Source organism: Rhinatrema bivittatum, chromosome 4, assembly GCF_901001135.1.
Source record: "Rhinatrema bivittatum chromosome 4, aRhiBiv1.1, whole genome shotgun sequence".
In the NCBI taxonomy this organism is placed as follows: Eukaryota; Metazoa; Chordata; class Amphibia; order Gymnophiona; family Rhinatrematidae; genus Rhinatrema; species Rhinatrema bivittatum.
In genome coordinates this window covers 322,740,948-322,763,765 of record NC_042618.1, presented here as the reverse complement: position 1 = coordinate 322,763,765, position 22,818 = coordinate 322,740,948, and the positions used below count along the sequence as shown (strand labels likewise).

The window sequence follows — 22,818 nt, the reverse complement described above, 5'->3', positions numbered from 1 at the left end:
AAATTCGGTATATACAGCACAAGTCAGAATATACACCACTCAATCTCAGAATTATGTCCGTGAGGTGCTAAGCTATTTAGTCTGAAAATCCATTTCTGTTCACGCCGAGTCAGAATTTCGGAAAAGTTACTACCCCGGGGCGGTGGGGGCGCAATGTCGATAATGAAAAACCTCAATTCACTTTCAATCCCAGGTCCTCTTCTCCTTCCATGACCTTCTCCCTTCTCAAATCCCTGGATCCTCCCCCTCCTCTCCTTGATCCTTTCCTTCCTCCCCATCAGGAAGGGAGCACCGCTTCCTACACACTTCCTGCAACCTTTGCAATAATGCTCCAGTCTCGTGGCATGAATCGTGAGAGTAGAGCAGCAGGACAGAGGTGGCAGGAGGCTAATAAGTACCTTTGCTTTCCCCATGCTGGCTGGGGATTGGGGCTGGGCTGGGGTCAAGGACTGCCAGCATATTGGGGTGGGAGAAAAGGAAAGCACCATTGGGACTGGGAGTATAGCAGAGAACTGCTGAGATTGGGAAAGAGAAAAGGCCCTATGTACCTCCGACCCTGCTCCATGATGGAGCTGGCTCTTCAGGGACATCATAGGCTTGTGCAGGTGCGACTGCTACAGAGTTGGTTCAATTGCACTGTTTAGTGTTTACTCCATCCCAAAGCCTGCTCTGCATATGGGTTGTGCTCTGATGGCACCCAAGTCTTTCTTCCTCTCATGTGACTGCTCTGCTACATGTGCATACTTGCCTTCCCTTAGGGGACCCAGTGCTATCAGTGCTTTGCCAAGGAAGGATTTTCCTTATGTGGATGACACTAGCTCTGCAGTGCCTAAATCAAAATTCATGTCACATGACACTTAAGATTTAAATTCAAATACCTCAAATGCACAATAAGCATTTGAGGTATTTGAGGTAATAGCCCATACTGAATTTTATAGAGCATACAAAGGGAAAAATGTACGCTATGGGGAATGTCTATTACCGGGGTAGGCAAATTTCAGTTCTCATGAACATCATTGTATTCAGTGCTTCAGGATATTCTGAATGAATATTCATGAGAAAGGTTTGCATGCGCACTGTGTCATTTGTATACAAATTTATCTCATGCATAATCAATAGGGATAACCAGAAAACTCAGGTGTATTAGTGACCTTAAGCACTGGAGGTTGCCTACCCCTATTGCTCCCTTCTGGATATTAGTCCTGTACTATGTGTACCAAAACAATTCTTCCTGAAGAGCTAATGAAGGCCCTTCCTGGAATATCCTGACTGTCTGAGTAATATGTGCACAGGCCATGTTGTTTTAGGAAGTTCCATCTGTTTTTTTTCCTCACAGTTTTATAATACTTACCCATACATTATGAGGTGGCTGCCAGGAGAACACAACAAAATCTTTGAAAATGCCAGGGTCCTGCAGGCGTTTCTGAAAGGCTTGGTAAAGGACCACATTGCCAGCCGGGACCCCAACTGTCCCAGGGATTTTATTGACTCCTTCCTGAACAAAATAGATGAGGTATGTGAGTGTCTACTACATACGTACTAATTAGAGATTAAATTACAGTAGAACATAACTTAGTATGTGATGTCAGATTAAAAAATAAATAGGTCCTTCCAGTTTGCCTAGTTGAGATTCATCCACTTGGGTGGATGTGTCTATAAATTTCCATATACAACCCAACCCTAGCATCCCCTTTCCTATTTTTTTACCCAAACTCTCAACCCTTTTACTATCACTGCCTTCCATTTCTGTTCCAAACATGCCCAAAATTGGTTACAGTGATGGCCATCAACTTCTCTAGTAGATCATTCAAGCTTTGTCACTGTCAGTTTTGCTTTTCACAGGATCATTACTTAAGCCAAACATCCTGAAATGGTAAGGACAGAGGCCCTGCTGAATAATGGATTTTTCCACTTAATGGAAGTCCTGAAAAATGGGCATTTTCTGATAAAAGATTTTCAGCAAATGGGAATTTTTCCAGATAACAGTTCATATGAAGCCAACCACTTGTCAGATAATTTAACTTTTTCTGGATAATTGATCAGGGCCTGGACACTGCAATTGGAATCTCCCTTTGTTGTTTCTTGGTGCCATCTTTCTTGGTATCTAGATTTGTAAATGATCTGGCTTTTCCAGGGACTGACAGGAAAACAAAAAATCTAGGGCATTCATTTTTTATTCTGTGCTCCTTCTGTCAGAATGCAAAGAAACCCAACAGTAACTTTACAATGGACAGCCTGGTCTACACAATATTTAACCTCTTCATTGGTGGCACGGACACTACAGCTTTGATAATTCGCTGGGCTATTAAATTAATGCTGATGTACCGAGAAATCCAAGGTAAGATGATAAAATGGGATAAGCAGTTTCCCGTCCACATTCTTTGCATAGTTAAAAAATAAAAAAAAAATTATTTTTTTATTTTATTTTATTAATCATTTATTAATGTGCGGTGCTCAAGGATGAGGAGCTGTGACATGAGTTATGATCATTGAAGATGAGATTAGATTTGAAAAGTGTTTGATGGATCATTTGTGACAAAATGAGAGCAAGCAAAAATTGCAATATACAAGGAAAATAAATATTGGCACACACAACGTCTGGGAGCACTCCTGTGCTTCTGCAGTTATTTACTGACTATTGGGGCCCTATTGAAATAGGATCAATTTTTGCTTTAATTCCTACTTTAGTTGCTTCTGTTGAACTGTAAATATACTGAAGGAAGGCACAGAAAAAGAAAAAAATTCCTGCTGTAACTAAGGGATTATGTAAGTGACCCAATGGGCCCTATGTACAAAGTATTTTTCTTATGAACACAAAATGGGAAAAAAAAAAACCCTTTAGTCAGTACAAGTGGCCCAGCTTGGTCCTCCAGGCCCACCCATCCAGTCAGGATTTCATCATGAATATGTATAAGATATTTGCATATGTTGGAAACTAATTGGCGCATATCCCATAAAGATTATTTTCCATGGGCACAGAATGGGAAAAATCCTTTATGAGTAAGGCCCTTTGCATACAATTGTGTCTTGTCCATATTCACTGTGGCTATAATGAAAACCAGTGCGGCTATAATGAAAACCAGTGAGGCATGTCATGTTTAAATTATCAGTGAAACCATGTTACAAGTGAGCGGCAAAGGTCCAGTCTACACGTGGTCCTTAACTTCTTTGATTGGCTACCATTTTTATTTTATTTGTATTTTATTGTTGTTTTATTGTTATGTTTTTATTTTTAGTTTAATTTGATTCCCATCTCCTAACAATCACTTTTAGTTTATTTATTGGTTTATAGATTATCTTTTATTAACAGCTAATTTATTTCCTTTATCTTGTGTAGTTTTTAGCTGTTACTATTTTATTGATCATTGTATTTCTGAATATGTTTTAACTTTGTAAACCGCTATGATGGTATGTCTGATACAACGGTATATAAATATCAATAAACTAAACTAAACTATGTTTTCAATGCTCGTGCATGCCACAGAGTATCCTGTTCCATTTTATTGGTATTATACTTCTAGTGTAAACTGAGGTGTGTAATAATTTTGTTTGATTTTATTTTTTGTCTTTATTAAGTAGTAGAAAAAATTTGAGGACTGTTATTTGGCAGACAGTATTATGTTGCCATGGGCAAACAACTCTGATGCAACATCCACAGAACATGAATCATCAACCAATGGAAAAGCAGCTTTAACTATAGTTGATGACCTCACAGTGGGTTTTCCTGTAGCTTCACAGAAGACACTTTAATATGCAATAAAAAAATGTTTAGTTTCATACTGAGAAACCAAATAACAATGTAGACATCAGCAGCAGTTACAACCTTAAACAGAAGGCTTGGGGTGACTCGCACAGAGCAGCATTTGCCATTTACAACCCAGTTGTGTACACTCAATCACCTAGAGGATATCACTCTTTCTCCCTAACTGCTACGGGTAGCCATGTTGGCCATTTCTGCTCAATTCTGTTTAAGAATGTTTCAAAGCCTTGTACTATTTGTTGTTGTTGGACCTTGCCTTCTCTATTTAGAAGCCTGACACAGCCACACTGCTGCTCTGTGCACATTGACTTTGTCTTCTTTTCTTTTGGGGTCCTCTGCAGTTCCATGTGATTGAGCATAACCCTTCCAACACCCAGACCTGCTCCCCCACCCACACTCCCTCCATTTCTTCTAACTGCTGCTCCCCCACTGCTGTCTTTATCTGTTTCAAGCATGGCTTCACTCAGTCAGGATTGTGCTTATTACTACCTCTAAAAAGGGGTTTTATTTATGGGAGCATTTTTAAAACCACAGACAGTATTTATTTTATTTATTTATTTATTTAGGTGTTTTATATAGTGTCGTTCCAAAAGAAGATGACAACAGTTTACACATCAATAATCATATCCTTGTTCAGTTTTCACAATCTGGGTTAGTATTCATATATTGGGCCAACAATACATCAATAAATGGATTCAAGGTCATATTAATTCATTCATTTCATAGGTCAACATAACGTTGTGTATAAGTTCTAATTCTCCTTACATTACACTTTATATAGCTCTATACTATTCTAATTGCTCGTTATACTAATAACATCTCTGGTCCTGACAGTGAATTTATCGGCTTATTGGTGTTTTATGTTGTCATAAGCATTTCTAAAGAACCATGTTTTTCAGTTCACATTTGAAACTTTCTTTCTCAGACATAAAGACTCTATTGTTGGTGGTTTGATTATCGTTGTATCTCTTCATAGCCACACAATTTGGGGGGGGGGGGGGGGGGGGGGGGTTTGAGATAAGCGTTAGTTTCAGTTGAGAGAGTTTTTTATGTATTGGCTTCATGATGGTTAACAGGGTTGCCACAATTTGTTACAGTGTTTTGTCAGAAGGGATATAAAATAGTATGTCATCTGCATTAAGGAAGAAGTTGAGTTCAAGATTTGCTAGCAGTGGGCATAGGGGTAGAAAATAAATGTTGAATAGTGTGGCTGAGAGTGCTGAACCCTGGAGGACAATTGTATCTATTGTGAAGGTGACAGAATTGTGATTTCCAATTTTGATTTGGAATGATCTATCTTCTAGGAAGGAGGAGAACCATTTGTTAACATTTCTGTCTAAACTGATTTTTCTCAGTTGATGACACAGTAGGGTATGGTCAACTGTGTCAAAAGCTGCTATTGTTATGGGAGTCTCTGATTAGTGGACCCTTGGGCCGACCTGCTGGAGACTGGGAAAGGTGGTCACTGTCTCTAATGAATAGCAGGCCAGGAGGCAGATGTTCAGGCAGGACGTAGATGCTCTTCACCCTGGAAGCTGGTACACCCCCGGGAGGAGCGCGTAGGAGCCCAACCGCTGGAACTTAGGTGGCTTCACCCTTGGAAGTCGAAGCCCCCCCCCTGGGAGGAGCCCATAGGGGCCTGGCCGCTGGGACTTAGGCAGGTTGTGGATCAGGACAGGTAACTGGAACCAGACTAGGACAGTAGCAATACTGTAAGTGGGCTCGGGTTCTGGAACCAGGCAGGAACTGTAGCAGGATTCAGGTACTGGAACCAGGCAAGAACTGTAGCAGGATTCAGGTACTGGAACCAGGCAGGAACAGTAGCAGGATCCGGGTACTGGGACCAGGCAGGAACTGTAGCAGGCAGGCTGGAACCAAGCAGGTACTATAGCAAGCAGGCAGGAACCAGGCAGGTACTGTAGCAAGGACGGAGAGACGAAACAAAGCAAGTCACTCCGGGGCACAGCGCAACAGGAAACCGGAAGGCTAACCCGTTGCAAGGCAAAGACTGGATGACCGCGGCCGGCTTATCAAGGCCACGGCGTCTGACGTCAGGAGTTGGGCAGAGTCACCAATGGTGGGAAAAGGCCCAGAAAAGCGCCCAAGTGGCACGCGCCCCTGAGACAGGCGTCCATGAGAGTCTCAGCGGCCCATCCATGAGAGTCCCAGCGGCCCGGGTCCCTATGGGCTCCTCCCTGGGAGACCGCAGGCTTCCAGGGGTGAAGTTCCAGTTAGCCCTTGCATCGAATGCTCGACTCCTCGACCTCTCAAAGGTCCACCTAAGTCCCAGCGGTCCGGGTCCCTACGGGCTCCTCCTGGGGGGATCACAGGCTTCCAGTGGCAAAGACACAGTTCCTTTCCTCGACATCACGACTCTTCATCTGCCTCCACAGTCGCCTCAGTCTCCAGTGCCGAGGGCCAGCTGGTCACGTTTTCTGTTCCTGCCTTGCCACCCGACGGAAGAACCTACGGATCTTCTTCCTAAGGTATACCATCCTCCCGTCGGCCCAAGGGTTCACAAGCCTGAGCATAACAGCCCCATTCCATCCATGCAAATCGGTTGGGACCCCCACAAGTCTGCTTATATCTCTATAAGAGATTTTAGAGATATATATACATGTATACATGTGTGTGTGTGTGTGTGTGTGTGTGTGTGTGTGTGTGAGTGTGTGTGTGTGTGTATGTAAATAAATTACACAGATGCAAGCAAGGTTGAAAAACTACTTTATTTTTATCATGTAAAAAAAAGATTGAAATGTTTGTCAATATGCTTTGGAATTTTCTAATTTATGCCATAGAATCTACTGCTGAGCTGCTACAGGAAACTATAGATCTTCTACTCCCTGTTCTCTGACTTTACTGTTGGAAGGAGGAGGATAGGATAACAGCATCAAAAGTGCCTAAGGGTGGTGAAATCTTAAATTTGTCACTGAACCTTCCTCAAACATGTACTGAGATCCTTGATGGTACACTGCATGTATCATCAAGGTACATAAGAACATAAAATATGCCATACTGGGTCAGACCAAGGGTTTGGAATTCCAACGGTCCGCAGATCAGAGAGCCAGGGAGAGAGAGCAGAGGAGAGGGCGTAGTAAGGCCTAAGAAAATTCCTCTCGCAAGACTTAGGCCCATCCGTTTCCTGGACAGATGGGGCATGTTTGGACTGCATGGCCAGCTTGTCCACAATAAACCATTCTTCCTCCGAAGTCTTCTCTCTTTGGATGTCAGGTGACTGCGACCAAGTTGCATCGATTCTTCACCACTGGCATCAGGCATTACAGGGACTATCCTGAGTGCAGGCTTAGCACAAACTTCTTTCTGAACAGGTCCTTTACCAGGCTTGAGTTATTGCACCTTATCACGAAGCCAGTGGTCATTTCTAGTAGCTAAGGCCACTTGCTCATCCAGCGAGTCAGGTGTTTCACGAGCGGCCAGCTCGTCCTTCAAGCGGGAATCCAAACATCTCCCACACACAAAGCTGGTCACACTCTGGACCTCATGTTCATCAACTCTGATGTCCACACTAACACCACTCCATCCTGTGCATGCAGCACTGGTTTAAGAAGCCTCTAGTTCTTTGAATCTCTCCAGAGAAATGAACTGGAGCAGCAAGTGGCACGGTAATCTTTACAGTTACTTCAGGTAACCGGCCTTCATTACTGGAAGTAGAGCCTTGATTCTTCTGTGCGTGCAGCTGATGAAACACAGTAGTGAGTTTCTCCAATGCATCTTGTTGTTCAGCAATGCGCAGGGCCAAGTCTGGAATGGCCTGCAAAGCATTGAGCTGAGCCAGATCCATTTATTTATTTATTTATTTATTTATCTAAAATCTTTTATATACCGGTGTTAGTGGGGACATCACATCGGTTTACATATGAACAGCAGGTTGGAAAATTACATTTTAACAGGGAGTGGGAACTGGGAGAGGGAGAACAACAGCGCAGCATAGAAAGATAGGATACACCGATAACATTAAGCGAACATTAAAGCACTAGTAACATTAAATACATCAGTAACCTTAGATGAACATAACAAAGTTTAGCAGAATGAGATTGGAGTCCATGGATTTGATGGGCATCAGGGGACATTAGGTAGGAGGGGCTATTCAGGGTAGGCTCATTTGAATAGCCAGGTTTTTAATTTCTTTTTGAACTTGACAGGACAGGGTTCGAGGCGCAGGGTGGGTGGCAGGGAATTCCAGAGTGATGGGCCGGCAATTGAGAAGGCACGGTCACATGCGAAGGAAAGGCGGGCTGTCTTTAGAGAGGGTACAAGTAGAGTGCCTCTATTGGCAGTTCTGGTAGGGCGGGTAGAGTGGTGGAGGTTGAAAGGAATATCTAGCCAGTTGGAGTTGTGAGAGTGAATGGATTTGTGTACAATGGTGAGGGCTTTATAGTGAATACGGGAAAGGATAGGGAACCAGTGGAGACTTTTGAGGATCGGGGTGATATGCTCATATTTGCGTTTGTTTGAGATGATTCTTGCTGTTGCATTTTGCAACATTTGTAGTGGTTTAATTGTGGCATAGGGGAGGCCCAGGAGGAGTGCGTTACAGTAGTCCAGTTTGGTAGCAATGGTGGCCTGGATCACTGTACGGAGATCTTGGGGGTATAGCAAGGGTTTAAGTTTTTTTAGGACGTTGAGTTTGAAAAAGCCTTCTTTGATTATGGAGTTGATATAATTCTTCATGCATAATTGTTGATCGAGGAGGACTCCAAGATCCCTTACGAAAGGTTGGGCTGTGGCGATGTTAATCTTGGGATCATTGGCAAGTGGTGGGGGGGAGGGGGGAATGTGGGGAGATAAGTAGGATCTCTGTCTTTTTGGCATTGAGTGCTAGATGGAGGTTGGTAAGGAGAGAGTTGATGACGGCGAGGCAATTTTCCCAGTGCTTTAAGGCATCAGAGATGGAACTTTGAATGGGGATTATGATCTGAACATCATCAGCATAAAGATAGAATTTGAGTTTGAGTTCGGACAGGAGCTGGCAAAGTGGTACAAGATAGATGTTAAAGAGGGTGGAGTATAGCGATGAACCTCCTTGTTGGGGACTCCTTGTTGCAGGGGGCGTGGGGTGGATATAGTTTCACCGATTTTTACAGAGAAATTCCTGTTCGAGAGGTAGGATCTGAACCAGGCAAGGGCTAGGCCTGTGATGCCGATACTTTCTAGTCGAATAATGAGGTGATTGTGGCTGATGGTATCGAAAGCCGTGGAGATATCGAGAAGGGCAAGGAGGTAGCTGTGGCCTTGGCCCAAGCCCTTGAGGAAGTGGTCAGTTAGAGTGAGGAAGAGCGATTCGGTATTGAAGTGTTTCTGGAAACCAAACTGGGAGACATGGAGGATTGCATGGTTTTCAATGTAATCCATGAGTTGTGCATTGACAACTTTTTCCATTAGTTTGGCAATAAAAGGGAGGTTGGATATCGGACAGAAATTAGAGGGATTTTTTGGGTCTAAGGAAGGCTTCTTTAAGAGGGGTTTAACCACAGCATATTTGAGAGTGTCTGGGACAGTTCCATGGGAGAGTGAGCAGTTGATGATGTCTGCTATTGCTCGGGCTATGGCATTAGGGACTGCCAGGAGGGCTTTAGGGGGAATGGTTTTGCTGGGGTGGGAGGCAGGTTTGAGTTTTTTAAGGATGTTTTCGATTTTTTTAGATGAGGTGAGGTCAAGGACAGTCAAGGCGGGTTAGGGGGGGTGTAGGGAGTTTGGGGGGGAGAGGGACAGGATGGGTCAGGGGATGCGGAGAATCTTGAAAGGAGGTTGGTAATTTTACTCTGGAAGTAGGTGGTGAGTTCTTCGCATCTGGAAGCTGCGTCGGAGTCAGAAATAGAGGGGGGGGGGGTGGATTTGGTAAGGCTTGAGACGTAGGAGAGGAGTGCTTTAGGGTTAAATCTGTAATCGTGGATTTTCTTGGCAAAGAAATCTCTTTTATGTTTTAGGGTGGTGATTCTATAGCTGTGTAGCGCTGATTTGAAGATGGAGGAGAGCTGGGGGGTCAGGTCCTTTCGCCATCTTCTCTCTTTTTGTCTGAGACTGGTTTTTAGAGTTTTGAGCTCCGATGAGTACCATGGTTTTTCAAGTTTGGCGGTAGTACTTAAAACTCGTTTGGAGAGTGGACACAGTTTGTTCGCTATGTCTCCTGTGAGGCTATTCCAGGAAGCTAGAGCTGAATCAGGGTTGGTGCAGACAAGGTTAGATAGGGAGGAGGATAATGCAGCAGCTAGTTCCTCGCTGGGGCAGGATTTTCTGGAAATTATTGTGGAGCTGTGGGCATAGTTTGGTGGGGGGGGGGGGGGCATTGGTAGAAAGGAGGACTTCTATTAGGTAATGGTCGGACCAGGGTACAAGGGTACAGGATGGAGTGGTGTTAGTGTGGACATCAGAGTTGATGAACATGAGGTCCAGAGTGTGACCAGCTTTGTGTGTGGGAGATGTTATAATTTGATGGAATTCTAAGGCTTGGAGGGATTTGATGAGAGTTTGGCATGACGGGGAGGGGGGTGAGGAGTCTACGTGGAGATTAAAATCTCCAAGTAAGATGGTGGGAATATCAGTGCTGATCGAGTCAACTATAAATTCTATGAGGGGTGAGAGGTTAGACTCCAGGAGAGTAGGGAGGGGAGTAGATTAGACAGATTTGCAGGTCAGGGGATTTGAAGATGCCTATTTCTAGCTTGGGTGGGGAGGCTATGTGATGAGTTTGAGTTTTAGATGTTTCTTAGCTGCTAGGAGGAGACCTCCTCCTCTTTTTTGTGGTCTGGGAATGGAGAAAATCTCGTAAGCGGAGGTGGGGAGTTGGTTGATGAGAACCGTGTCTGTGTTTTTGAGCCATGTCTCGGTAACCGCACAAAGGTCTGGTTTGCAATCGATAAGGAGATCACTGAGGATAGGTGTCTTTTTGACGAGGGATTGAGCGTTGATTAGAATTATGGAGAGGGTGGTGAGGCCTAGGAGTTGTGTCAGGGGAGTGGTGAGGATGGGGATTAGGGATTTGTGTACGGGGGATGGATGGTGGATAAAGGAAGGGGGTAAACAAGAGAGGGGGCCGGTGGATGTGAGGGATGGGGTACATTGTTGTTTGATTGGGGTGGGGGTGAAGGGGGGATGAATGGATGGGAGCACGGGGGGGGGGGGGTAACTAGGTAAAATGTGGTGAGGAGAGGAAGGGGGAGCTGAGGGGAGGAAGCAACAGTGGTGCAGTGAAAGGCTAGGATAGGTGCAGCCAGTAACCCTGTGGAAAGAATACGAAAAATACAGTAAAATAACACAGTGGGAATGATGCAAAGTGGAGCAGCAAAATTACAGGCTAGCTGAAGTAGCTTCCTCTCCACAGAGGACTCAGGGCGGGGTGAGCTGAGCGTGCAAGCCTTAATGAGTCACTTCAAGAGTTGCTGGAGGTAAAAACCAGTGTCACAGTGTATTGGCTGTCTTTGGTCTGGAGACAATGGTTTGCTGATAGGGCAAATGCTGTGATATAGGTCTAAACAGGAAAGGCTGGAAGCTTGTTGGAGCACAAGGGGACACACGAAGGGGTGCACTAAGGGGCTGGCCCCTTAGTCGCGCTCCTTCGGCACGCAACGCCCGGCGCTCGGCGCCTGGAGGTAGGACGCCTGTTTTTAAAACCCTTACCGCTGCTGGAAGTGACGTCGTCAAAGGGGTGGGCCACAGGGCCTCGTGCTGGTGCTGCATGCGTCCGGGGTGAGCGGGTCGAGGCGGCGGACCTCCCCTCCACGGACCCCGATGGGTCTTCGCCGATCGTGGTGGAGGGAGGGAGCAGGGCCGGTGCCGATCACGAGGCAGGCAGAGAGGACCGCCTGGAGGTAGGGCGCCTATTTTTAAACCCCTTACCGCCACTGGAAGTGATATCGTCGAAGGGGTGGGCCACAGGGCCTCGCACTGGTGCTGCGTGCGTCCGGGGCGAGCCGGTCGAGGCGGCGGACCTCCCCTCCACGGGGGATCCATGGAGTTAGCAATCTGTTATGATTAATGGTGTTTGGGTGGATACATGGACACTGTGGCAGCTGACCATGCCCATGGGGGGCAGTCCCGTGAGGGACCACGGTGTCAGGCTAGGCTCTGGACACACAAACACAGATTGAATCTTTATTTAAACAGTTTTGGAAACCACCAGAGGTGGCAGTAGTGAGTAGTAGATGTTGAGCCCGGCTGGGCGAATATCCCACAGGACGCTGGAACAGCGGATCCTCTGCTTGGCTGTGCTGTAGTGGAAAGAGACTGAGAGTAGTGCACGCAAGTAGTGCACAGTAGTGCACGCAAGGGGGTGCATCCTGCCGGCACGCAGTCCTCCGACACAGTGGCCCCTTTAGTAAAGCCCCAGGACTTAGACGTGTCCTGGGGCGTTACGCGTATCGCCGGGCCATTATAAAATAGGCCTGGCGCACATGAGTACACAATGAGAAATATACAGAGTCCCAGGTAGAATAAATGAAGCTCTGAGATAGGGAGACTCCGTGGTATAGTTCTCACACAGCGGTTCCACAAGACGAGAGGTCTGGCACTGGAACAGAGGGCAGGCCCTTGAGGAGCGAGTACCTGGTTCCAGAGAAACAGTACTGTGGAGTAGATGGTAGTTGTACTCACAGATGGATTCTGTTAGTGAAGTCTTCCAAGTAGAGAAGATGATAGATGCAGGCAGTGACTCAGGGAACATGGGCCCTCGAGGAGCGAGTACTAGGGATGTGAATCGTTTTTCTGATGATTGAAAATATAGTAGGAGTAATGACGGCCGGCGCCATCTTTAAAAATGGCGCAGGCCATCCAGTGCTCCTACCATGTGACAGGGGCCGGCCAATGGCATGGATACCCTGTCACATGGTGAGGGAAAAGGGCCATCGGCATCATTTTTATTAGTGTTAGCCGATGGCCTGAGAGAGGGAGATTGCTCCTGGGACCCCCACTGAACCACCAGATAATTTTCAAAAGTTTTTTGGGCGGTCGGGAGGGTGGGGGAAGCTAAGGAAGCTGTTTTAAAGGGTTGGGGTGGGTTTTTTGTTTATCGGCTCAGGCGCAGCCGATAAAAAAAACCCCGATCGGGCCGCACGAAAAAAAATTCACATCTCTAGCGAGTACCGATTCCTATTAGCACCTAAAAGAAAATAGAAGAGGCCCCCGAGGAGCTGGTACTCTGTTAGCAGTAAGAGTTCCCGAGAACGCTGGAGTGGCATAGCTTTGGTACGGAGAGCGAATCCCATCCGCAGTATCCGAGTCGTTGCTAACTCAATTAGCTAGCAAAAGAGGTAGGCTTAAATATCCGGGCAGCGTGACATCATCTCAGGGGGACGCCCCTGAGGTTCTTCCCATTGTATCAATCATGTTTGTATCGACTCCTCTCTCTGACCCCATGCAGTACTTTGTTTCCCACTTTGCTTTCTCATGCGTGATGAACGACTTTCTAGAATTCTTCAGACAGGAACACATTTCGCAAGAAAGGCTAAACTGGAAAAAAAAACAACAACATTTGCCCACATAGAGCTAAAGTCTGCGGGTAAAAAGGGAAATTAGGCACAGATGTCCGCTTTGTATATCATTGGCTTTGTTGGGTATGTGCATGGACTTACATGCACAGTCATAGGTGTTCCCAAGCAGAGGTTCCTGAGCAGGTGTGACTCGGTGTGTGTGGATTTACATGCATGCTTTCAAACTTTTAAAAGTGTGTGTGGAAATCCTTTCCCCTCCTGATCTCTGCCCCCCTGGAATGCCTACCTGAAGTGTGGTAAAATGTACACATGAAATCGAGTTTTCCCACATACTTTTAGATGCAGATTCCTCCCCCCCCCCCCCCCCCAGGTTGATTTTCAAACTGCGATTTGTGCACATAAATCAGGGTTTTATGTGAGTAAAGTCTCCAAAAAAAAAAGAAGCCTTCAAAGTTCCCCATGGAGGAATCCTAAGGATACGACTAATGTTAATAGCGCTAAGGAATGTAAAATGGATTTCTGAGAAAGCAGCCCTGTAATTCAGCTCAGTTTTACCAAGAACATAAACAATTGTACTTTTTGTATGTTTTCCAGAGAAAGTGCAAAAAGAAATTGACTCCGTTTTGGGACCTGGTAAATGTCCCTCTATGGAGGACCGTGCCCGGCTGCCCTACACCGATGCCTTCCTTCATGAGGTGCAGAGGTTTGCCAGTATTAGTACCATTGGTCTTGCACATGTTGCGCTCCATGATATCAACTTCAGGGGCTACACAATACCCAAGGTAAGAGGTCGAATGCAGGACAGTGTTCAGTAAGAACCGATATCTTCTGCTCTAATAGCTCTCTCCCATCAGCTGGATTGGATAATAAATTCTAGGGGTGTGCATTCGTTTTGAACGCATATGTAAAAGGCAACGTAATTTTTTTTTTTAACTTAAAAAAGTGATGAGGCGAAAACGATCGTATTTCCAACTTATTCAACATAGCTATGTTGAATACGTTGGAAATCGCGATTGTTGATCCTAAATAAAAATTTAAACCCCTCACCCTCCTTAATCCCCCCCCAAGACTTAGCAAAACTCCCTGGTGGTCCAGCGGAGAGTCAGGACGCCATTTCTGTATTCCTTTGCGAGGAGCACGTGACGTCGGCGTCACGTCTGAGTGACGCCGACGTCACGTGATTCCCCGCACGTTCGCTCCGGGACCCTCGTTGGACACAACCGGAACTTTTGGCCAGCTTGGGTGACCCCCCCAAGCTGGCCAAAAGTTCCGGTTGTGTCCAACGAGGGTCCCGGAGTGAACGCGCGGGGAATCACGTGACGCCGACGTCACGTGCTCCTCGCAAAGGAATACAGAAATAGCGTCCTGACTCTCCGCTGGACCACCAGGGAGTTTTGGTAAGTCTTGGGGGGGGATTAAGGAGGGTGAGGGGTTTAAATTTTTATTTAGGGAATCGGTGCACGTATGGACATAGACTCAATTTATGGAATTCTACATATGTCCATATTGACCGAAATTGACCCCCCCCCCCCTTTCGACTTATGAACATAAACTTTTTGTCTGCACATCCCTAATAAATTCTAGTACATCTTTAAAAATGGAAAATTGCAATGTCCCGCAACAAGTGGTCACTGGACAATAAAAACTGCTCTGACAACTCTGGACTGGAGGTACCGGGGTATCTGGGAAAAGCATTAGCAATTGGCTTCATGTTTTCAAGACAGGTCCATCCAGTCCTGGTTTTACTTCATTGCATGTATGAACTTGTAGCTATGATAAAGAGTAGGAACTATGAAGGCAATATTCAGTGCCACTTAACTGGATAAGTTCTGACTTTTCTGGCTAAGTGGTGCTGTTTGAATATTCAACTGCATTCAACAGCCACCACTTAACTATTTATCCGGCTACGTAGTGAGAGGGATGGGCATTCCGTTGCCTGGCTACTTATCAGGCTAAGTTAGGTCTCCTATTCAGAAGGTCTAAAGTTAGTCAGATAAACTTATCTGGCTACCTTCTAGATAGCCAGGTATATTCAGCGGTGTGGCCCTGCTGCTTGATATCCCAGCAAGATTAGCCAGATATGTTTATCTGGCTAACTTTCTCAGCCAGATAGCAGCTGAATATAGTCCTCTTATGGTATGAAAAAGGTGTATATAGAAAACTTTTAATCCATTGTATTCATGTCTCATATCCTCTCTTATGGAGAAGATATGAGATGTGACTACAACGGATTAAAAGCTTTGCTAGATCCCTCCTCATCTTTTCTACACCTTCCTGGCTGAAGGAAGCTCGAGGATTAGAGACTAGAGACTGACAGCTATCATTTAATGCTAAAAAAAATGCAGAGTAACATGTAACCCCCTAGGCTGGATGGATCATTCAATTTGCATCCAGGGGCACATAGAAAAGGAAAAATTAAGAGATGGACCCTTTCTGCATAACACTCCTCAATGTCTCTCTCACTTTACCTCCACCAGGTAGCTTAACTTCTGAGTCCCATTATGGGGACAAAGCGTATCAGGCCTTCCCCATCCTTTGTTCAAAACACAATTAATTAACACTGTCTCTGCATCCAATAAACACATGCTGAGAAGAATGGTGGTTTCCAGCTTCTTTACTGATAGTTGATTAGATGAATGAATAATATTTGCAGCTTCAATTCACTTCTTAATTCATCAATAAATTATAAGTCAAAGAAGAAAGATATAAAATAAACATGTGACTGCACTTCTTTAGCAAAGTCTCTACTTCTAACATAAGAACATAAGAAATTGCCATACTGGGTCAGACCAAGGGTCTATCAAGCCCAGCATCCTGTTTGCAACAGCGGCCTATCCAGGCCAAAAGTACCTGGCAAGTACTGGAAGCTTTGTATTTACACAGAATTCCTTCTTTTCTCCAATTCCTAGGGATGTGCAGAGGGATGCCATACGTTGCATTCGTGATTCGGATTCGTCGGGGAGCAGATATGTTGCATTCGGCGCCCCGATGCGTTAATACAGCGATTTCTATTCGTGCCCCAGCTAAAATTAAAATTAACTACAACCCCCACCCTCCTGACCCCCCCCCCCCCCCAAGACTTACCAAAACTCCCTGGTGGTCCAGCAGTGAGTCCAGGAGCCATCCCCTGCACTCTCACACCCTCGGTGCCGGTTTCATCATGGCGCCGATAGCCTTTGTCACAGGGGCTACTGGTGCCATTGGTCAGCCCCTGTCACATGGTCATCGGCGCCATCTTGTGCTCCTACCATGTGACGGGGCTGACCAAAGGCACCGGTAGCACCTGTGACATAGTATGGGCAAAGGCTATCGGCGCCATTTTGAGTACTGGCATCTGACGGCCGGAGTGCAGGAGGTCGCTCCGGGACCCCCCTTGGACCTCCAGGGTCTTTTGGCCAGCTTGGGGGGGCCTCCTGACCCCCACAAGACTTGCCAAACATCCAGCGGGGGTCCGGGTAATGTGCATTGAAGCACTGGGAGGCAGGGATTGGGGCATTCCTGAAGTAATGTGCATTGAAGCTCTGGGAGGCAGGGATTGGGGCATTCTGAAGGTAATGTGCATTGAAGCACTGGGAGGCAAGGATTGGGGCATTCTGGAGGTAATGTGCATTGAAGCACTGGGAGGCAGGGATTGGGGCATTCCTGAGGTAATGTGCATTGAAGCACTGAGAGGCAGGGATTGGGGGCATTCTGGATGTAATGTGCATTGAAGCACTGGGAGGCAGGGATTGGGGGCATTCTGGAGGTAATGTGCATTGAAGCACTGGGAGGCAGGGATTGGGGCATTCCTGAGATAATGTGCATTGAAGCACTGGGAGGCAGGGATTGGGGGCATTCTGGAGGTAATGTGCATTGAAGCACTGGGAGGCAGGGACTGGGGGCATTCTGGAGGTAATGTGCATTGAAGCACTGGGAGGCAGGGATTGGGGGCATTCTGGATGTAATGTGCATTGAAGCACTGGGAGGCAGGGATTGGGGGCATTCTGGAGGTAATGTGCATTGAAGCACTGGGAGGCAGGGATTGGGGCATTCCTGAGGTAATGTGCATTGAAGCACTGGGAGGCAGGGATTGGGGGCATTCTGGAGGTAATGTGCATTGAAGCACTGGGAGGCAGGGATTGGGGGCATTCTGGAGGTAATGTGCATTAGGGATGTGAATCGTTTTAGGACGATTAAAATTATCGTCCGATAATTTTAATATCGTCTTAAACCGTTATGGAACACAATACAATACAGATTCTAACGATTTATCGTTATAAATCGTTAGAATCGTGAGCCGGCACACTAAAACCCCCTAAAACCCACCCCCGACCCTTTAAATTAAATCCCCCACCCTCCCGAACCCCCCCCCAAATAACTTAAATAACCTGCGGGTCCAGCGGCGGTCCGGAACGGCAGCGGTCCGGAACGGGCTCCTGCTCCTGAATCTTGTCGTCTTCAGCCAGCGCCATTTTCCAAAATGGCGCCGAAAAATGGCGGCGGCCATAGACGAAAAAGATTGGATGGCAGGAGGTCCTTCCGGACCCCCGCTGGACTTTTGGCAAGTCTCGTGGGGGTCAGGAGGCCCCCCACAAGCTGGCCAAAAGTTCCTGGAGGTCCAGCGGGGGTCAGGGAGCGATTTCCCGCCGCGAATCGTTTCCGTACGGAAAATGGCGCCGGCAGGAGATCGACTGCAGGAGGTCGTTCAGCGAGGCGCCGGAACCCTCGCTGAACGACCTCCTGCAGTCGATCTCCTGCCGGCGCCATTTTCCGTACGAAAACGATTCGCGGCGGGAAATCGCTCCCTGACCCCCGCTGGACCTCCAGGAACTTTTGGCCAGCTTGTGGGGGGCCTCCTGACCCCCACGAGACTTGCCAAAAGTCCAGCGGGGGTCCGGAAGGACCTCCTGCCGTCCAATCTTTTTTGTCTATGGCCGCCGCCATTTTTCGGCGCCATTTTGGAAAATGGCGCCGGCTGAAGACGACAAGATTCAGGAGCAGGAGCCCGTTCCGGACCGCTGCCGTTCCGGACCGCTGCTGGACCCGCAGGTTATTTAAGTTATTTGGGGGGGGGTTCGGGAGGGTGGGGGATTTAATTTAAAGGGTCGGGGGTGGGTTTTAGGGGGTTTTAATGTGCCGGTTTTTCAATTTTTCGATTTTTCGATTTTTAACGATTTTTAACGATTTTTCACGATATTTTACCCCCCCAAACGGCAACAATACGATTCCCTCCCCCTCCCAGCCGAAATCGATCGTTAAGACGATCGAGGACACGATTCACATCCCTAATGTGCATTGAAGCACTGGGAGGCAGGGACTGGGGGCATTCTGGAGGTAATGTGCATTGAAGCACTGGGAGGCAGGGATTGGGGCATTCTGGAGGTAATGTGCATTGAAGCACTGGGAGGCAGGGACTGGGGGCATTCTGGAGGTAATGTGCATTGAAGCACTGGGAGGCAGGGATTGGGGCATTCTGGAGGTAATGTGCATTGAAGCACTGGGAGGCAGGGATTGGGGGCATTCTGGAGGTAATGTGCATTGAAGCACTGGGAGGCAGGGACTGGGGGCATTCTGGAGGTAATGTGCATTGAAGCACTGGGAGGCAGGGATTGGGGCATTCTGGAGGTAATGTGCATTGAAGCACTGGGAGGCAGGGATTGGGGGCATTCTGGAGGTAATGTGCATTGAAGCACTGGGAGGCAGGGACTGGGGGCATTCTGGAGGTAATGTGCATTGAAGCACTGGGAGGCAGGGATTGGGGCATTCTGGAGGTAATGTGCATTGAAGCACTGGGAGGCAGGGATTGGGGCATTCTGGAGGTAATGTGCATTGAAGCACTGGGAGGCAGGGATTGGGGGCATTCTGAAGGTAATGTGCATTGAAGCACTGGGAGGCAGGGATTGGGGGCATTCTGGAGGTAATGTGCATTGAAGCACTGGGAGGCAGGGATTGGGGGCATTCTGAAGGTAATGTGCATTGAAGCACTGGGAGGCAGGGATTGGGGGCATTCTGAAGGTAATGTGCATTGAAGCACTGGGAGGCAGGGATTGGGGGCATTCTGGAGGTAATGTGCATTGAAGCACTGGGAGGCAGGGACTGGGGGCATTCTGGAGGTAATGTGCATTGAAGCACTGGGAGGCAGGGATTGGGGCATTCTGGAGGTAATGTGCATTGAAGCACTGGGAGGCAGGGATTGGGGCATTCCTGAGGTAATGTGCATTGAAGCACTGGGAGGCAGGGATTGGGGGCATTCTGGAGGTAATGTGCATTGAAGCACTGGGAGGCAGGGAAGGAGAGGGCTAGTAGAGGAGTAACTTGCTGAAGCTTCCAGACTTCTCCCAGCCCCCAGCCCTTGGCCTTTTGATGGAATTAACTTTCTGTGACCATTATTCTGGGAGTGCTGGGGAATTTGAAGAGAAAAATATCATTGCAAATAAAACCTTCACTTTCATTAATAAGTTAAACAATCATTTTCATGCTCCATTTTGTTTCTTGTCTCTTCTGTAGGGCACTCAGGTGATTCCATTTCTGCATTCCTCTCTCTATGACAAGCGGTACTGGGAAGATACCGACCACTTTAACCCAAATCGATTCCTGGATGAGAATGGAAAATTTAAGAAGAACGATGCCCACATCCCATTTGGTGCAGGTAGAGCAGTTAGATCGTTTCTGGTACTGTGGACACTGCAGGGGCTGTGCTGGCACATGGGGATGAAGACCTTTCCCTGTCACTGAATCCATGCTGCACCTCGGGACTGCTCACCTCACATGACGCAGGGCTGTCACTGGGGTGAACGGTGTCCCACATGGTGGGGATAGGAAATCCCCCTCTCCTATGATGCAGTCTGCAGGGGAAGAGATCCTTCTCCAGTGACATGGCTGTGGCTGTGCTGGAGCTTATTTTTATCATGGTGCAATGGCATCCCAGACGGGCACCCATGTTGCCCATTCCTTCCAACTGCTGTGACTGTTTAGTGGATAAAGTTTTGTCAGGAAACAATGTACCCTGGTGAGAGTTTGTCATTTTTATGGGAATTGTTTACAATCTTGAGATGGCTGTCCCTGTCTCATGGAGGCACCTAAGATCGTTAACATCCCATGGTGTGAAAAGTTCAGATCAAGCAGTGAAGTGGAAACAACCCCTGGAAGGAGACTTAGAAGGAGTGTTTCTTCTAATTGTGTGTGTGTGTGTGTGCGCGCGCACATTTATGCACTACTGTAGTGCTTATTACTTTGAAAATGTGCAATCTGGAGGAGGCCCCTCTCCCTCCAAACCATGTTCTGTTTCTGCCATAGTGCTGCCACCCAATACAGCTGCCACCATGGATCCATGCTCCCTGTCTTCTCCTTTCTTTTCTCAGCTTCTGTCTCTTCCCTTCATTGTCTTCTTCTCTCACTCTGCTGTAGCTTTTCCCATGTTTTTCAGCTCCAATCCCTGCAATCCATTCTTTTCCTCCTGCTTTAAATTCCTTTTTGCCTCTCAGGTTCCATTCTCTCTGTCTCCTCCTCCTATCCCTCCAGGTCCACCTAGTATTTCACCACTATAATACCTCCTTTCCTAAGAGGTAGAAGCCCATCCCTCTGCTGCTACAGTTCTTCATAGTCTGTGCCGTCACCGCAAGCATTTTCAAAGCTCACAGTGCTTGCCTGCACTCCCAAGCCATTGATCTCATGCTTCATGACCTCAGCAGCCAGGAAGTGCCGACCTGTGAGTTTTGAAAATGCTTGCGGTGACGGCACAGACCATGCAGAACCGTAGCAGCAGAGGGATGAGCAGATAGTACAGAGTTGCAAGCTCCCTCAATTTCTTCTCCCAGGGCAGAAGGAGAGAGAGAGATCCAGGCCCTCTTTCAGCTCTCGTCCCCAAGGGGGATTACTGGCTGTTAGTGGGCCTGGCAGTGGCACAGCGGTGTGGACTGAGTAGCACGAATTGCAGCAGTTGGTGGTATGTTGTATGCACCTTTCAGGGAACTTTGCTTGGGAGGATAAATCTATTCTAAAAGCAGAACTGTAAATACTTTATCTCTCCTTGGAGCTATGAACACTGCCTCAGCAGCATCCCCAAAACATGGAGCTGAAGTAGAGCTTGAGAACTGAGCCCAGGTCTCCTGCACAGCAGCAGGCGGCACTGCCACAGAGCCATCAGCCAGGCCCCATGTTTCTCTCCTCTCCAAATTGAGCAGGTGATGCACCAATTCTAAAAGTGAAGTCCATGATACAGGGACCACCTAATATGGCATTAATGTCCTGTTCTTCAGCTGATTGGATCTGTTCTGAATCTAATTTAATATTCTAGAGGGCTTATATCACAAAATGCCATGTTTTGGGCTAGTGTGCCCCTATTTGACTTGCAAAAAGCAGTGGCTGCACTAACCAGGCCTCCTTTTCTCAGGAAAGCGCGTCTGCGTCGGGGAGTCCCTCGCCCGGATGGAGCTCTTCATCTTCTTCATCACCCTGCTGCAGAGGTTCACCTTGGAGATCCCGGCAGGAGAAAGCAGCAGCCTTGAATTGGTTGATGGTGCAATCCGCTCCCTCAAGCCGTTTAATGTCTGTGCCATAGAAAGAGTGTGACTGTGATGAAGCTGATCCAGCTGTGCAGCGCCTTCTATTCGAGATTCTTGCGATTGTGGAGGAGGAGGGAGAGGGGAGCAAGGGAGAAGGCAAACGGAATGTGAAGTAGGATGCTACATTGATGCAAAACTGAAGGACAAGACTCAATCTTCATAGACATAACATAAAACATTACAGAGAAAAAAAGAACGACAGCTCAGTAGATGAGCATTTCCCAAAGGAAGATCATTCCCTCATAATCAGGGTACTTAAAAGGAACTGTAGGTGCACAGAAAACATTTCAAATCAGCAAACACTTTGCAAACAGAAAAGGAAATCAGGACACCGGCCTTCTCACCCATTATCAGATATCAGTCATTTCAATAGTGAAATTCTACCTTCTCCTCACCTTCTCTCTCCCCACCATTCCCTTTCCATCATTAAAATGTAATGACATATGCATAGGAACCTTCCTTTTTCAGGTTTGTTTTTATGGGAATTTCAATGCTTTAAGAAAAAAAAAAATCAGTTGAAAAATGACTTTTTCGCTGATTGTTCCCCTATTTGTTATAATAAAGTCATTTTTCCACAGATTATTTTTGTTATAACACTGAAAATCCCAGGAAAAATAAAATCAAAACTGAAAACAAAGGTCCCTACATATACAGACAGCCTAAGACATAGATGGCTCTGTACTATTTAAACAAAACGTCATTGCGCTGTTTCTTCACTGGCCTGATGAAGAGAGGATAACTCTCGAAAGTTTGTCACAGATATATTGTTAGTCAATAAAAAGGTTTCACCCTTTGACTCTTAATTCTATGTATCTAAGTGGACTAACACAGCAACCACAATTCTGTGTCAAAGAAATCAGGAACTACTGGATTTAAATTCAAGGAAATGTCTTACTATGTGAATGGAAAGGAATGATGCATCAGTTATTCAATGAAGAACCTATCAGCTACGTGTGTTGAACTGCAAACAGCACCTATTTATTTTATTTTATTTATTTAACATATTTGTTAACCACGCTGTGCCCAGTAGTTTGGGGCGGGGTACAATCATACCAGCATAAAGGCAAAC

The 22,818-nt window shown here is 46.7% G+C and overlaps 1 protein-coding gene across 2 annotated transcripts in view; it reads left to right on the top strand.

Annotated features, from left to right (window-relative positions):
• LOC115090797 (cytochrome P450 2C3-like) overlaps nucleotides 1-22,552 on the top strand; it is a 170,972-nt gene extending 148,420 nt beyond the window's left edge. For both annotated transcript variants that reach the window (XM_029600308.1, XM_029600309.1), the window contains exons 5-9: nucleotides 1,337-1,513; nucleotides 2,197-2,338; nucleotides 13,801-13,988; nucleotides 19,693-19,834; nucleotides 21,578-22,552. In XM_029600308.1, the coding sequence (XP_029456168.1) occupies nucleotides 1,337-1,513; nucleotides 2,197-2,338; nucleotides 13,801-13,988; nucleotides 19,693-19,834; nucleotides 21,578-21,756 (828 nt within the window). In that variant the 3' untranslated portion in view covers nucleotides 21,757-22,552. The remainder of the gene's footprint in view (nucleotides 1-1,336; nucleotides 1,514-2,196; nucleotides 2,339-13,800; nucleotides 13,989-19,692; nucleotides 19,835-21,577) is intronic.
• Nucleotides 22,553-22,818: the final 266 nt, after the last annotated feature.